The sequence below is a fragment of the Carcharodon carcharias genome, chromosome 7 (assembly GCF_017639515.1).
Source record: "Carcharodon carcharias isolate sCarCar2 chromosome 7, sCarCar2.pri, whole genome shotgun sequence".
NCBI classification, from domain to species: domain Eukaryota; kingdom Metazoa; phylum Chordata; class Chondrichthyes; order Lamniformes; family Lamnidae; genus Carcharodon; species Carcharodon carcharias.
In genome coordinates, this window is record NC_054473.1 from 160,608,802 (window position 1) to 160,626,270 (window position 17,469).

The following is a 17,469-nucleotide window of genomic DNA, read 5'->3' on the forward strand; positions in this document are numbered from 1 at the left end:
GGAGGGATCTAAGGTCAAGGGAGTCCAAGATTGGGGGTGGAGGTCTGGGGGGCTCATGGGGTGGGGCAGTGGGTTGGAGTTCTGGGGATGTCGGGGGTGGGGGGTAGTGTCGGGAGTTGGGGAATGGGGGTCATCCTGTGGGGCAGGGTGGGGTCAGGGGTGTGGGGAGTCCCATGGGGTCGGTCTGGGTCTTTACAATTTTTACTCAGAAGTTAGAAGAGGTTTTAATTCTTCTAACTTTTCCTGGGTAACTATTGGTATAACCCTGGGGGAACCATCTGAAGTTTGTGATTTTAAACCACATTTTTGGATGGTTCCCAGCGCAGTGCAGTTGTCCAGAGGGAGTGTGTACTGGGAACTTCCCAGAGGGATCCCCAGCGCATCTTTGGGGTATCCCCCAAATCAGACGCTGGGGAGCTCAGAAGTTATGGGCCATGACAATGATGGATTCTACCACTGTTACCATGATATATTCTGTTGTCACTAGCTTTAAGGCTACTGCTTGGAAACCTTAAAGTGGTCTTATATAAGATACAAAGAAGTCTTTATTAACAATACTGAACTATGTACAGATTTACATAGGTATAAAGGGGACGCCATACTAGATCCCTGCACATTGCTACTCATCTCTAAACTGGCTGTAGCTCTAGGTCATGTGCCTTCTTACATCACTGGGTGGGCGGTTCTGTTCTCAGTCTCATGTTAATCCTTTAGGTACCAGATCCTTCTATTACAGACATGACTCGAGGTAATGCCAATCCTTCTGAGGATAATGGCTGGCTGGGATTTTCATTTGCTGTAATTACAGCAGCAGTGTGGTGGAAACCCCATTTACACACATAAGCAAGGAATCACCTAGACTTCCAGTGAAAATACGGCAGAGGAGTAGGAACCACTGTGACAACATTCCTCACTAATTGCAAGGCTTCTCCTTTTGTGAATTTAGAAAATCCTATTCCTTATTTATTTCAAATAATTATGATTTTTATACTGTTTAAGCCACTGGAGAAAGATAGTTTGAAGCAGAATGTGTTTGTGTCTGATTGCTTGTAAGTGGATCTGACTCAATGTATATGAAGGTGTAAATTATCTTTTACTGACTATATTACAATCAATTGCATTGAGCAGAATATTGAGTGGATTTCCAAAAATCCTTTCTTCCAGAACATTTGTAAAACCAGTTTTATTACTGAGCACCTAATTTTAGGATTAAAACCCAATTAATATCGCACAAAGTGCAAACTCCAAAATTACTATTAAACCTGGTAAGAGCATATTGTCACCCTGGGTGTCCCACACAATTGCCTTTCCTTTTTCATTGGCATGAGTGTACTTTACTGCCTCTGTGTACTGATGATCACTTTGAGCCAGTTTACACTGTTCATTGCTTGCTCCATATACAGAGGCTGAATGAAGTTCCATGGGGTAGGAGGCTTGCAGAATACTGCTAAAGGTGCATACCAACACATTTGTGAAGATATTTTTAGTCTATTTTGTTTACTTATTTTTTTGTTCTAATATTGATTTGCTAATTAAATTCAATTTTTTCAGATCTTGTCATGTAAGTGTATCAGGAGGTTAAGGTCTGGAATTTAATGCCTAAGAGTGCCATGGAGCCAGATTCAAATATGGCTTTCAAAAGGGAGTTGGATAACTAACTGAAGAGAAAACATTTCCAGGGCTACGGATAAAAGGCAAGAGGGTTGGACTAGCTGAGTTTCTCTTGCAAAGAGTCGGCATGGACACAGGGGACTGAATGGCTTCCTTTTGTGCTGTAACCATTCTATGATTCATTCTATGGGCAGAATTCTCCCCCCATTGGGGGGAAGTTGAAGAGCGGGCGCACGGGGGCTCCTGGCCTGCCTGCCAACCTTAAGCTTGGACTGGCAGGTCCATTAATTACTTAAATGACTCTGTCAATGGCCTCAATTGACCATTGACAGATCGGCGGGCGCAAAGCTGATTTTGCTGAGCCCCCGCCTACCTGAATATTTAAATGGGGCATGGTGATGTCGGGAGTTCTACCCGACGTCACCGTGCATCATTTTACGCGTTGGTGAACAGGCCCCGCCCCCCCGCTCGCTGACGGGAAAATCCTGGCCTATGGGTCTATGTAAAGCTAAATTGGGCAGATGGAGTTGAGGTACTAATCAGTCATAAGCTAATTAAATGGTGGATCAGGCTAGAGGAACTGAATGACTTACTCCAGTTCATATCCTCCTATTAAAGCACTTGATTTTACTTTTAATCCAAAAGTAATATATTTCCTTACAACTGATTTCAGCTGATCGTTTTTCACCCAAATTCATGAAAAAATCATACCTGGATATCAGAAATGCTGCTTATAAAGTATAGTATCATTGACTTTTTACAATTTGCAATGTCTTTATTACTGAACAAAGTAAAAATGCATCTCATTTTTATTAAAAAAAATTTTTGGACAGAAATACTACAAGGATTTCCATTGGATTGAACAGAGTGTCAACTCATCCTCAAACCCAGCAGGACAAGATTAGGCAGCGATGCTTCAATGGGCTACCTTGGTGGTTTGTGTACATTGCTTGGTTTCTGGTGATTGTAACAAGTGCTACATCTGCCTTCTTCACCATATTGTATGGACTATCATATGGTAAAGACAAGTCTATCAAGTGGCTAATCTCCATGGCAACAGCATTGTTCCAAAGTGTGTTTATTCTGCAGCCAATAAAGGTAATGTATGGACTATTAGTACTGAATTCCCATCCATCAGCTCAGCAGTGGTGATGGGGCCAAAACATATGGACCACCAATATTAAATGCTTTAACTATAATGAATATATATTGTATATGAGACACGGATAATAAGCTGTGAAAAGTAGTTTATTTGAAGCCTTGCTGGAACAGCAGTTTGACGTGCGCAATGAGTTAGTACCAGGCTCTTTGTGTTCTTCACTTTTCAAGTCTCAAATAAGTTATTGTAAAGATGACAGCAAGAAGCAGAGACAATTGGTGATTGATGTAGCGCAGGTTACTGTTCCACAGCTGTATAGTATATACTATATATACACTATATAAGTGACAGTGCCCATTCAGATGCCACAGGCCCTTTTTAAGGGCCTGACCTATGTTTGTAATCTCCAAATTGATAATGCAGAGATGTCAGATGCTCTTCACAGTATAATATGTGTTTCAAATAGTAGTTAATTCTATTTTTGTGATGCTGTGAAAAGAAGGAAAATGGTCTCTTCAATTCAGAAAATTTGTCATGGTTAGTTTCAAAAATAAAATGCTAAGTTATTTAAGCAGCTGAAAATATTTAGCGACTGTATTTCAAAACAAACGTTTCCCTACTATTGATCTCATTCCATCTGTTACACCTTCTGTTTTGAAGGCTTTATGTGCTGCTGCCTTTATCGCTTTGTTTGTGAGGAAAGTAGATCATCAGCATGTTAATGAAGAGACTTTCCACCTGGCATCAGGTATATTTCTGACTTTTAAATTAAATTATTATCAAGGATTAACTCGCACCATCAATCTTTATAGACATTGGTGCAGTGGGGAGGTAAATCCATATGGGTAATCGTTAAACGTTTAGGGTCTTGCTTTGTCGTTATTCTCCTGATCACACCTTTGCTAGTCCCTCCCATGTGCAGTCTGAGCAATTTACATTTAGAAGTGTGGTCATTCGGTCCAATATCTAACAGTACAAAAGTGCAACCCAAGGCTGTAACAACAGTGGCCAGAATTTTCCCGTCGGCGATTTGGGGACAGGGCCCGCTCGCCGACAGGAAAATGGCACGGAATGAGGTCAGGAGGAAGCCCCCTATGTAATCCCGGTCTCTTTAAATTTTTAGGATGGCGGGCAGACAGCGAAATCAGCTGTCCACCCGCTGACCTGTCAATAGCCAATTAAGGCCATTGACAGGGTAATTAAGATAATTAAAGACCTGCCCATCCAACATTAAGGCTGGCGGGCAGGCCAGGAACCTCATGAGACCTCATCCACTGGCAGGATGAGGTTTCATGTCCATTTTTAAAAAGTTTAATAAAGTTTATGTCGTTTTTATTAACATGTCCCATCTCGTATGACATTGTCACATGCGGGGCACATATTAATAATGTTTTTATTTTTCTATTTTTTAAGTTTTTTAACCTGTCACTAATCTCCCTGAGACAGCAGTTAGTCTCAGGGAGCAGTGCATTCTTTCGCGCGCATGCACAAAAGAGCACCCTGTGACAGCTGGGGATTCCCTCTCCCCCTGCACAGGAAGCGCATAGCGCTTCCTGTCGGGAAGGCCGCTGGGCGGGCTTTAATTGGCCCGCCCACTCAAAATGGCGGCAGGCCCCGTTTCAGTGGCGGGGGTCAGCTGTCCGCCCACCGCCGAGCCAGTGGGGCCTGCATGCCCACCAAGGGCAAAATTCTGCCCAATATCTCCCTTTGATCTGACCCGGATTCTTCCGTCTTCTGCATGTGCTCCATTTTAATTTATTTGAAGGCTGATTGAGAAAGCATTTGATAAGACAAAGGCAGAAATCAATTATTAATCTGCATCATTTCATGGTGAGTGCAAGTACAAGACAAAAATTATCACCACATTCACCCTGTTCAATCAGTAAAACTTCTCACGTACAAATTTCAGATAATAGGTACGTTTTCTGGAAAGAGATATTTCTGAGATGTTAACTTGGCAGAATAATGACCAATGGAATTCCATGCCAGCAAATCAGTTCATGAATATTTTTCTTACATATATTAAAGTAATACTAGAATGAGAAAAGGTTGGGAGATGTGAAGGAACAGAGGGCTTTAGGGGGTCAGATTCCCAGGACATTAAAATCAATATCTCATGTCAATGAGGCCAAATAAAATTTATGGTGTACTCACCCTACCAGCCCCCAGGAATTTTGTGCTCCTCCGATTCTGGCTTCTTTTGCATCCCTGAAATCCTTTGCCTCACCATTGATGGCCATACGTTCTGCTCTGTAGGCCCTGAGCTTCTGGAATTCCTTCCCTAAGCCTCACCACCTCTTCCCCCTTTAAGATGTCCCTTAAAACCTACCTCTTTGACCAAGCTTTTAGTCACCTGTCCTAATAGCTCTTTAAGTGGCTTGTTGTCAAGATTTGCCTGATGGCACTCTCGTGAAATATCTTGGGACATTTCACTACGTTAAAGGTGCTTTATAAATGCAATTTGTTATTGTTGTAGTTCTTTGGCAAGAGGTATAGAATATAAAAATCAAAATGTATTTAGGAATCCAAATAAAACCTAAGTAAGACCACAGTTGGAGTACAGTGTAGTTTTGGACTGCATAGTGTAGGAAGGACATTGAGGCAATAGGGAGGATACATCATAGGCAAGAGGAAATAAAAATATGAGGAAACATTTCATTAGAACCAAGGAGATTGCAAGGTGATCTGATAGAGGTATTTAAGATTATGAAAGGAAGGAACAGAATCCGTTAAAGTGTTTGTGATGTTAATGGATCTAGAACTAAGGCATATAGATATAAGGTTAAATGTAGACAATTTAGAGGCAGAGTGAAAGAGAAACTTTTTTACCTAGAGGGTTCTGAGGTTGGAAAATGCACTACCAACGTTAGTAATTGAAGCAAATGAGGAAAGGAGAATTATAGGGGGACCAAATGGGTAGATATGATTATGGCTATTTTCTTGCATGGAGGATAAGCACCAGCACAGACTGACCGCCATAAATGGACAGTTTCCATGTTGTAATTTCTATGTAATTCTCATATCAATCAGTTATCTTTTTAAAACAAAATAACCACTAACTGCTGTCTCTGTTATCTGCCCAGATTTTCTACAGTGCCACTATACTGAATATTACCTGGTACCCGCTCAATACCAGATTAGTTCACTTGTTACACTTAGATAGATTCTATGATAGAGTGAACTGAACATGATCTCTGAAAAGAATATGAATTTGAATAAGAATATGAATATACATTTCTCATTTTGTTCCAATTTTAATCCTTTTACATCCTTCAACTAACCATATTACTGGTATCCACAGGGGAACCTAACAAAGCTTTACAGACAGACCGAAGTAGTAAAATTTACCAGCCACCAACAGTTCAATTTGTGGAACAGCTAAAAGAGATGAAAAGAAAAGAGAAGAAAATGTATGCTATGATCCAGAAGATTCTGGGTATGTAAATAATATCTTACATTGTTTACTAACTTAAAACCTTAATACAGTCCTAACCACTGTTTTTGGATGTATGTTGTCTCTAACACTCTTACGGTTTTAAGTTCACTGAATGTTTTCGTGACAGAGTAACACTATTAAAGTAAACTTTGATTTTTTCATATTCTGATGTGCTTTTTTTCTCTCTCTCTCTTTCAGTTCACTTGGTGTTTCTCTCCTTGTTGCTAACCATCTCATATGGAGAGAAAAATCCCAATGCATTCTATCTTAACAGAGCCATTAACCAGACATTCACCCCTTCCTTCAGTGATATCCGAATCATTGATGACTTTTATACCTGGGCCAGCAAATTGTTATTACCCAACTTATATGGAAGTTATAACGGTAAACAACTTCCATTTAACTCTTTCTGTAAAAGAGTCTCATTCCACCTTTATAACTGATTTTTGAATTAAGCAGTTACAATTAATGAGAAACTAGCAGATATTCTGGTGATGTTCACAGTTAGCCAGAAAGTTTTATAAGTACAAGGATGTTATGTGATGTGCTATTACCAGAGGCATTAACTTATCAGTACTGGGGGCAGCCCTGCAATCCGACAGTTCTGGGATGATGTTGCAGGGACCAGCAATATTTTGAGGTAGGCCCTTAGGCTGAGGGCACTGTGGAAAAGTCAAGAAATCCAGAAACACCGCAGAAGAAAGATCTTGGAACACCAGGGCAAGTTTTTGGTTTTAGGATCACTGGGAGAGAGATCCCAGGGCCTCCGAGTACTGGTGATGGGGTTCTCAAGTTCAGTGAACATTCAGAACTATTGTGGGATTAAGGAAGTGCTGGAAATTAACTCAGAATGGGCAATAAATGCTGATCTTGCTAGTGATGCCATTTTTCGAGAAGTAATGGGCCTGAACTTCCACAGAATGGCAATCAGGATGGGATTGCCACTCTGCTCCTAGTTTCTTACCTGAAAATCCTTTGTCTCCCGACCTTCCAACTCAGGCCAGGTGAGAATAGTGCAGTGCAGTGTGCTCCTGAGTCCCTCTGTCAAGGACTGCAGAGTCAGATGTGAGGAGACCACGCTGCCGTTTTTTATGGCTGCAGCTGCCGTAAAGCAGGTGAGTTTAAAGGTCCATCCACTTTCAAGCCAGGGAGAAGGTAGGTTTGTAAGGTAAGTGGGTAGAATTTGAGGGGGGTGGGGGGGTGGGTGGGTGTCGGGTGGTCTAAGAGGTGGTGTGGTCAGGGAGTGGGAAGTGGTCATTGGGGAGGGGGAGTTTGGATGGTCTCTGGGGGGGGTTTGGGTGGTCTCTGGGTGAGTGTGGGTCGGGTGGTTAGGAGGTGGTTTGTGGAGGGTTCAGGCAGTCTGGTGTGGGTGTGTGCAATTGGTGGGGGTGGGGGGTTGTGCGGTAAGTGGGAGGGTGGGATGTGGGGCATGGTTTGGGGGTGTCCTATGATGGGACGGGAGAGGTCAGTACAGTAGTTCCCCAGAAGCTAGAAGTGATTTTAATTCTAACTTTTTCTTCTAACTATTGCTGTAAGACAGTCAGAACCAATCGAAGTTTGCAATTTAAATCACATTTTTGGATGGTTTCCAGTGCAGGGCAATTGCCCATCAGAAGTTTGCACTTCCTGGGCAATTGCCATGCAATCCTTACCTGGGAACATCTGGTTGGAGGGTTCTCCAGCGCATCTTCGGGGTACCCCCCAGATACCTGGAGCTTGGAAGTAATGGCCCATAGGGCAGAATTTTACAGCCCTGTCAAGGCAGGGGCAGGGTCAGAAAATTCAATGAAACATTCAAAAGTCCATCGACTTAGACGGGACTAGAAAATCCCACTAGAGGGAGGGGCTGTAAAATCCCACCCACAATGTTTACAGAAGGATCACACAGTTACAGAACACCACGTAATGGACCCTCACAACGCTACCTACAGGTGTAATACTGATGATATTTTTGGGCACTCGCCATTTTTAATTATTTATCGATAACTTAGTGAACAATTCAAACAGCAACAGTTTGTATTTACGTAAATTTACATTGTGTGATTCTGTGCACATATTACCTTTTATGTCAGTAACTTCCTTTTTTAAGGTTCTTTTTCACCACTTTACTTGGGTCTCTCATTCAATGGCTAGAAGGTCAGATAAGTAAGCTGCTTTCAGATGTCTGCGAGTGCTGCTAAAACTGAGATCAGTAGCTGCATGAGAGAAGGCTGGTATGGACATTCATTACTTTTCGCTTCCTCCCAGTAACGAGCACTGTTTCTACTTGTGGTCTTCTCCACTTGCATCATTGAGATATTGAACTGTTTCAGTGGTTGGATCTCAATATGACTGATAGTTTGTATCCTCCTTCAATCCCTACTAACTAAATGATTCATGGTATGGGGGTAGCATATTGGCCTGGATAGATGATTGGCTGGCTAACAGGAAGCAGAGAGGAGGCATAAATGGGTCTTTTTCAGATTGGCAAAATGTAGTGAGTGGTGTGCCTCAGGGATCAGTGCTGGGACCTCAGCTTTTTATCATTTATATAAATGACTTGGATGAAGGGATGGATGGGATGGTTGCCAAATTTGCTGGTGACATAAAGATAGGCAGGAAAGTAAGTTGTGAAGAGGATATAAGGAGGCTACAAAAATACATAGATAGTTTAAGTGAGTGGGCAAAGATCTGGCAAATGGAGTATAATTTGGGAAAATGTGAAATGGTCCATTTTGGCAGAAGGAATAAAAAAGAAGCATATTATCTAAATAGTGAGAGATTGCAGAGCTCTGAGGTGCAGAGGGATCTGGGTGTCCCAGTGCATGAATCACAAAAGGTTAGTATGCAGATACAGCAAGTAATTAGAAAAGCTAATAGAATGTTATCATTTATTGTGAAGGGAATTGAATACAAAAGCAGGGAGGTTATTCAGGTGTACAGGGCACTAGTGAGGCCACATTTGGAGTACTGCGTACAGTATTGGTCACCTTATTTAAGGAATGATGTAAATGCATTGGAAGCAGTTCAGGGAAGATTTACCAGACTAATACCCGGAATGGGTAGGTTGTCTTATGAGGAAAGGTTGGACACACTAGGCTTGTATCCGCTGGAGTTTAGAAGAGTAAGAGGCAACTTGATTGAAACCTTTAAGATCCTGAGGGGTTTTGAGAGGGTGGATGTGGAGAGGATGTTTCCTCTTGTGGGAGAATCTAGAACTAGGGGTCATTCTTTAAAAATAAGGGGTGACCCATTTAAAACAAAGATGAGGCAAAATTCTTTCACTTAGAGGATCGTGCGTCTTTGAAACTCTCTTCACGAACAGGTTGTGGAAGCAGAGTCTTTGAACATTTTTAAGGCAGAGGTGGCTGGATTCTTGGTAAGCAAGGGGGTGAAGGGTTATCAGGGTTAGGTGGGATTCAGTTTTCAGGTTACTATCAGATCAGCCATAATCTCATTAAATGGGGGAGCAGCTTGAGGGGCTGAATGGCCTACTCCAATTCCTTGTTCATATGTTCATTCCCAAGCTTTCATAGGCATAGATTATCTTTTTTTAGGTGTTGTTTATTTTTTATGAAATCCTTCCTAAACAACAAAGGCATACCATTGGAGTAATGATAAGTGTGACTTTGTCACTAGGATTCATTACTGATGGGTACTCAAAACTACTTGGAAGCCCCCGCATTCGACAACTGAGAGTCAAGAAACATGATTGTCCTGCAAAGAAGACATTGAAAAGCATTGTTAAAAAATGTGAAGTCCCATATTCATTTGATGAGGAGGATATGTCAAACTATGGAGAGCAATGGACAAACAATATATCTGTACAGGTCTCAAATCTCAGTTATATTTGGGAATACCAACCAAGATTACAGAAGTATCCGTTTTGGAGAAATCTTGCTTTATACAGAGGAAGTGGCTATGTGGCTGACCTGACTACAGATAAATATAATGCATCCAGGTAAATCAGTTATTCTGTAAGTACCATACGGTTTCCATGAGTGTGCCCATTTACGTTTCATTCTGAAAACAGCATGAATATACCTGCATTGACTTTATATTGCTACATTGTATTTCTTCTGATTTATCCTGCAGGATTGTTAAATATATAGCTGAAAGCAATTGGTTAGACAGTTACACTAGAGCAATCTTTGTGGAGTTCACGGTCTATAATGCAAATGTAAATCTATTCTGTTTAACCACACTGACACTGGAGACAAATGGTATAGGTAAGAGCTCACATATGTTTGATTTTTCCTACGGTACGAACCTGAATGATAGGAAGAGCAAGATGGACTGAATTATCTTTTCATATTTTTATGTTCTACATACATTTGCAGCTTTGGCTATGGCAAACCAGACTAGGAACAGGTCAAAAGTAATGTTGATTAGTCTTTTAAATATTGTGGTTACAGCGATTTTACCTGTTCTTTCAGGTCATGCTTTGATACAGATTAGACATTATAATGCAAATTACATGGTCTTTCAAATATATTTATATAATTCCACACATTATATTGAGAATGGGTCATAGTCATTCAGTCATTCCTAGTCGGGAAACTAGAGCCCACTTTAAAATCCTTTGAAATTAAGTTTGTATTTTGCGCTGCACCATCCTCATGCACCTGTGTTCGAAATCAGGATTATTGAACAGGGTTCAGAAACTTAGCAAATAATTGTTTTTTGTCATGCATTTACATTTTAATCAATTACAGTTAAACAGTCAAGTTGGTCTTGTGAAACCTATCATTATATACTTTATAATGAAATGAAGAGTCTCTGAAATAATGAAAATCCATGATATATTAAAAACATTACAGAATTCTTGATACATTTTATTATTGAATCTTATAACCATAACATGACTGCAGGAGTTCCTCATTTTCCCAATTATTTTCAGCGGCTTCATCAATGACCTATCCTCCATCATAAGATGAGATGTGAGTCTTTTCACTGATGATTGCACAGTGTTCAGTTCAATTTGTAATTCCTAGATATAGGAGCAATCCACATGTTGCAAGATGTGGAAAACAGCCAATTAATAAATTCTTATGAAATCCAAACTGACTCCGTTGGAGAGGGCGGAGATCAGGAACCTCAACTCCCTACGGGCCTTGGAGCTTTTGCACATGCGCAGACTGTGTGCGGCCTGCATTGGCATTTTTATGTCTCTTTTTTGACCCAGTGTGCTTGTGCATAAGCAAATGCCAAGAAAACCCAGATCAAGTGACCGGATAGCGGAGCACCATCAAAAAAGTAGTGTCCCAAGCAGGGGACAGGGAGAAGAAGAGGCCCCAGTTCAGTCAAAAAGAAAGGAGTAGAGAAAAAAAGCTCCAAATAGGTAAAGGTCTCTTGATAGCAAACTTTGAGTGAAGAGGGTTCAAGAGACGCCCTGAAGTTCCAAAAAGGCAGCTGAAGGTTGGTGACTCTGTGCTGTGGGCAGTTGGGGCCAAGGTTCCCCTTTGAAACAGCATTATTCTGCTTGCTGTGGCCAAAGATCTACAATTGTGCTTGTGAGTTGGTGCTTCAGTATATACTTGGGAATCCACGGAAAAGAAATCTTAGGAGATGAGATTGAATCACTGCGAGGTGGGCCGTTGTTGATGCCATCTGAGTTGGAGCGACTTTTGGAGAGAATTCCAAGGTTAAATCTTCAAAGTTGAAGACTGGAATCCCTCATGAGAGAGACAGAGTTTCAGTGAGATTGGTTGACCCACAGTGTTATTGATACCTGGATGTGTTGTTGAGAAATCCATGGACTCTGTCTTGGTCACATTTGCCATTTATTGTATTGTGTGGTGTGTTCGACCGCATTTGGCTTGTTAATTCACATGTACCTCATACTTACTCTGAATGCTAGAGTATAAGATAGACATTCTAAATTGTTTTATCTTCCTTACCTTATGTGGTAAGGTTTATTTCTGTTTGCTCAAAACTCGTGAAATCTTGAGGCTTTCTTCACAGGGCAAGTGTCTTAAATCTTTGTCTCCTTTCAGCAAAAGGTTATTGGTCCCTAACCAGATCTTACCAAAATCTTGGGAGTCTGGCCTAGGATCATAACATAAATTGGGGGCACAAGTGCACTGGGCCTAAAAAAACATTAAAATGCTGATCTGCGCATATACAGTCCACTCCCGGTCTGTGCATGTGCTAAAGCTCTGAGGCTCTGAGTAGTAGTTCCCAATCTCCGCTGTCTCCAACAAGTTATGTTTGGGCTTTGTAGCAAAATGGCAAGTAACTTTGCAACACAGAAGTGCTAGGCCATGGCCATCTCCAACATATTCCTTAACATTTGTTGTAATTATTGTTTTATTTAGTGTGTAATGTACCTTTAAGAATAATACTTGTTAGAGAAGGTCACATGATCTGTAGGAAGCAATAGGAGAGTAGCGCAGGCTACCTCCACAATAAGTGTAAAGATAGAGTTGGAGTTGAAAGCACATGTGTAGTTGCTGCTGAGTATATTGTAAGTGAACTTAATGTTTCCACTCAAGAAGTGTTTGCAGATCAACTCTATTACTAATAGTACAACTCAGCCACCCTACAGTAGCATTTGATGAATCTTACACCATCAATACACATAGGATCGCTATTGGACAGAAACTCAACTGAAACAGCCACACAGATGCTTTGGCTATGAGAGCAGGCCACAGACAGGGTACGCTGCAGGGGTGTGATTCCTCTCCTGACTCCCCAAAGACTCCCCATCACCTAAAAGATACAAGTCAGGAGTGTGATGGAAAGCTCTGTGGGTCAGTGAAACTGCATCAAGACTTAATAGGCTCAACTCCAACCAGGACAAAAATAGTACAGTTGATTGACACCCAATAGCCTAAATATTCACCCGCTCCATCATCAGTGTACCATCTACAGGATGCACTGCAGCAAGTTGCAAGCTTCCTTCTAAAACATTTCCTAAATCTATAAACTTCATCCCTAGGAGGGCAAGATGCATAAGAACACCACCATCTCTGAGTCAAAATCACATATCATCCTGACTTGGACAAATATTTGTCATTCCTTCATTGTTGCTGGGTCTAAATCTTGTCACTCCCTATCTACAAGTATTTGTCGCATAGGTTGCAGTGGTTTAAGAAGGCCCACTACCACTTTCTGAAGGCCATTTAGGGATGGGTAATAAATGTCAACCTCAGCAGCAATGTCCATATCCTGGCACAGTATTTAAAATTATCATACTTGAGGATATGCAAATAGGACAGTAGAGTATCTGTCTGTTTCACCATCAGCAGAATGAACTGCAGTTGATTGCACAAAACTAGAGTGTGTATCAGTCAAATTTAAGATCAAAAGCTTCTTGGGTTAAACTTTAACTTGATTGTGAATGCTAAACAGGTCTAATTATCTAACCCTAATTTTGATTTTATATATATTTCATTTAATTCTACAGGAGCCTTCATTCCCTCTGCAGACGTGGAGAGTATACAGCTGGTCCAGAACAGAGACATTACGATTCTGTTTGCTGCAGTAAAGATTGCGTATATGCTTTTTGTTGTTTATTATATGGTGCTACAGGTAGGTGCAGAATATTTGTAATCTGCAACAAGACTGCCAGAACTAATTGATCTCAGTGTGTCAAATGTGCTAATATAGGTATTAAGGACGTACGTGGGTTACAAGTGGAATGTGCTAAATTGTTATACACAGAGAAATGGCCACATTTTAGTGTTCCAAATTATTACGTATTAATACACTTTGCTCTGGTGTTTAAAGACAAACTGCCACAAAAAAAGAACTGGATAAATTTCTCAGGACAAGTCTTTAACAATGACTTAGCAAATTAATGTTTACCCTAAATTCCTTTCACCTTATACTAGTGTAAGATGTTTTCACTATAACTCAACCTCAAATAAAACATACAAATTGTGATATTGCATATTTTTCAAATGCTCGAAAAATATTAATTGTGCCTCCCTTTCTAGGGAAAGCTCCTCAGAGAGAAGAATTGGAAATATTTCAAGGATAAGCATAACCTGATGGAAGTATCCATTATCCTCTGCAGTTGGAGTGCCTTTGCGCTGTTTCTGAAACGATTAGCATTTGAAAGTGAAACTCTAGATGATTATGTCAAAAATCCTCAAAGGTGCTTCTATATCATGATAAAGATTTAATTCCTCTGATATTTTTGCAAACTTGACATTTTGTGATGGGCCCATCACAAAGTTTTGTTTCTTAACTTTTTCTCAATTAGTGATATTTTTACATATTATTTTTGTAAGTTTCTCTGAGGTTGTATTTCACACATTTCTGATAGGTTCCTAAATTTCAATGTGAAAGAACTGGCCAATTTTTTCATCTGTCTCTCCCCCAGACTACTCCCTCCCCCAGCCCTATTTTGTTATAGTGCATTTGAAGGCCAAACCGGATGCCTGAGTGCACATTTATTATGGATTCTGCCTACGTAAGCTTGTTACAAGAAGGTCTTGTGGCACAGTGGGTAGCATCCCTGGCTCTGAGCCGGAAGCCCCAGGTTCAAGTCCCACCCCAGGAATGGTCAAGTTAGGTTCATAATGTGGACAGACAAATTGAATAACAACTTGCAAATCCTTGCAACACACTCCAATGGCAGGTGGTAAGAGTGGGAGAGGTTCCCAGTCAGCCATGTGATGGAAAAAATATTGGAGCCTCTAATATTATCCATAGTTCCAGGCTACAATGTGCATGTTGCCACAGCGACCTAGACTCTTTGAGTGAACTGTAACACACCAACACCAGATTTCTCTCACAATAGCTAGAATTTTACAGCCTCCTGGGAGCAGGATGGCAAGTGGAGAAGGCGATGGCGGAGGATGGGGGGGGCATTAAATTGGGAATCAAACCTGTGGCGCCATCTGCTCCACCTGCCCACCGTCCCTCTGCGATTTTACAAGCAGCCGCGGGGGTTAGTAGGTGGGGAGCAGGTACCAATTTTCCAGCCCACCATGTGAAACCTGGCATTCTGTTGGCCAGGCAAGAGGGGTTTGCCTCTTTTCGGCTTCCTGTGTCCAGTTGGCCCCCACCATCAGGTTATTTGCTCCCGGGTTTCCCCTTCTCCCATCCCTGCTGCCTCGGTCTGACAATTCCTGCCCTCCACCCGCTCTTGCCAGGGCCTGCCAGCCTAGCCCTGGCAAAACCATGGACTTGCCTTGAAGTCTGGGCAAATGGTGTCACTTCCTTTGGGACTTCATAGTCCCAACTGTTGCCACCACTCATGGGACAAGAGAGCTGCTGGCCATTTATTGGCTGGCTGCTTTCAGAGGTAGGGCTTCCACCCCAATGAGGGAAGAAGGTCCACCTCAAAGCCAATTAACCCTGAAAAGTGTGAGGTGATACACTTTGGAAGGAGTAATTTGACAAGGAAGTATTCAATGAACAGCATGACATTAGGATGTTCTGAGAAACAAAGGGACCTTGGCGAGTGTGTCCATAGATCTCTGAAGACGGAGGGGCACGTTAGTGAGGTGGTGAAAAAGGCATATGGGACACTTACCTTTATCAATCAAGGCATAGATTACAAAAGTAGAGAGGTCATGTTGGAATGGTATAGGACCTTGGTGAGGCCACAGCTGGGGTACTGTGTGCAGTTCTGGTGGCCACATTATAGGAAGGATGTGATTGCACTGGAGGGGGTGCAGAGGAGATTCACCAGAATGTTGCCTGGGATGAAATATTTAAGTTATGAAGAGAGTTTGGATAAACTTGGGTTGTTTTCATTGGAGCAGAGAAGACTGAGGGGCGATCTGATCGAGATACAAGAATATGAGAGGCATGGACAGGGTGGATAGGGAGCAGCTGTTCCCCTTAGTTGAAGAGTCAGTCACAAGGGGGCATAAGTTCAAGGTGAGGGGCAGGAGGTTTAGGGGGGATGTGAGGAAAAACCTTTTTACCCAGAGGGTGGTGACGGTCTGGAATGCACCACCTGGGAGGGTGGTGGAGGCGGGTTGCCTCACATCCTTTAAAAAGTACCTGGATGAGCACTTGGCACGTCATAACATTCAAGGCAATGGGCCAAGTGCTAGTAAATGGGATTAGGTAGGTAGGTCAGGTGTTTCTCACGTGTCAGTACAGACTCAATGGGCCGAAGGGCCTCTTCTGCACTGTGATTCTGATTCTGTGAATGGCTGCGGGTTAAGCCAGCCAAGCAAAGGTGGGCTTTCCACTGACTTTTATCTGGGCAGTGGGATGGGGTGGGTGGCAAGGTGGGGGGGTGGGGGTAATAACTCCACAATTAGAATCTAAACTAGCTACAAGAGCCACCTAATGATAATTGTCAGAAACTCAGTGGGTGATTTTTTTCTTGTGCAGCAGCTATAACAATGTCAGGCAATTAAAATGGCCCATTATAGATATGCACCAGGCTCCGACTCTGATCCCACGATTTCTGATTTTAACTTGGTCTCCTGAACTGGTGGGAAATTACACCATTTGGAAACTTCCTCTGAAAATGCTGCTTGGGCTCCAATGATGTGATCAAAACCTGACTGTTATTTTGAAAAGGGGAGTTGTGTGGGGAGTCCATTGTGATTACCCAGCTAAACCAGCCAAATGGGAGGAGGAGTCAGGGCCAGGGACAAACCCCTTCCTTGGATTCACCTAGTTCTGTCGAAAGGTCATGAGGACTCGAAACGTCAACTCTTCTTCTCTGCCGATGCTGCCAGACCTGCTGAGTTTTTCCAGGTAATTCTGTTTTTGTTTAAAATGATCAATTGTCTTCCTTCCCCCGTGGCGAAGAGGGAGGTTTTGGCCTCCTCTGCTCTGTGTTCGTCTCTCTCTCTCTCCAGATCACGAGGTCTTCCCAAATCTCCTCATTGGCGACTTACCCAAGTGCTGGGGACCAATTGTCAGCCACCTGTCTCCCAACTGGAGCGAAAATGTTAGGAAACTTCCATGTTAGTCATCAAACTTTCAGCTATATTATTATCTCCACAGATTTGTTAGTTTCCATGGGTTGATGAGCATAAATTCTGCTCTTAATTATGTCATTGCTGTATTGGTGGCACTGACCACAGTGAAGCTTTGGCATCTGCTGCATCTGAACCCGAAGCTGCATCTGTTCACATCTGCAATGCGGAGAGCCTGGGGGGAGCTCAGAGGTTTATTTGTTATCCTAGTACTGCTGCTTGTGGCCTACTCCAGTGTGGTAAGACGAAACAATCTTTCTACTGCATGTTATTTAACTTAGAATGTAACAATTTGTCAATTGAAAGTCTCACTTCAGTTGATAACCAAAAAAGTAGCCTGAATTTTGTGGTTTAACAATGGTGAGACTGTCAGTGTTCGCTGTCATTACCTATGAAACTGGCAGCAATGTCTGGCACTCACACATGCACCATTAAATGCAGAAATC

General features: G+C 42.0%; 1 protein-coding gene across 1 annotated transcript in view; it reads left to right on the plus strand.

The window, feature by feature from the left end:
* LOC121280068 (polycystic kidney disease protein 1-like 2) overlaps nt 1–17,469 on the plus strand; it is a 95,415-nt gene that overhangs the window by 67,301 nt on the left and 10,645 nt on the right. Inside the window, exons 25-32 of the mRNA XM_041191696.1 lie at nt 3,371–3,458; nt 6,012–6,146; nt 6,345–6,530; nt 9,765–10,086; nt 10,221–10,354; nt 13,534–13,658; nt 14,066–14,226; nt 17,052–17,262. Of these exons, the coding sequence (XP_041047630.1) occupies nt 3,371–3,458; nt 6,012–6,146; nt 6,345–6,530; nt 9,765–10,086; nt 10,221–10,354; nt 13,534–13,658; nt 14,066–14,226; nt 17,052–17,262 (1,362 nt within the window). The remainder of the gene's footprint in view (nt 1–3,370; nt 3,459–6,011; nt 6,147–6,344; nt 6,531–9,764; nt 10,087–10,220; nt 10,355–13,533; nt 13,659–14,065; nt 14,227–17,051; nt 17,263–17,469) is intronic.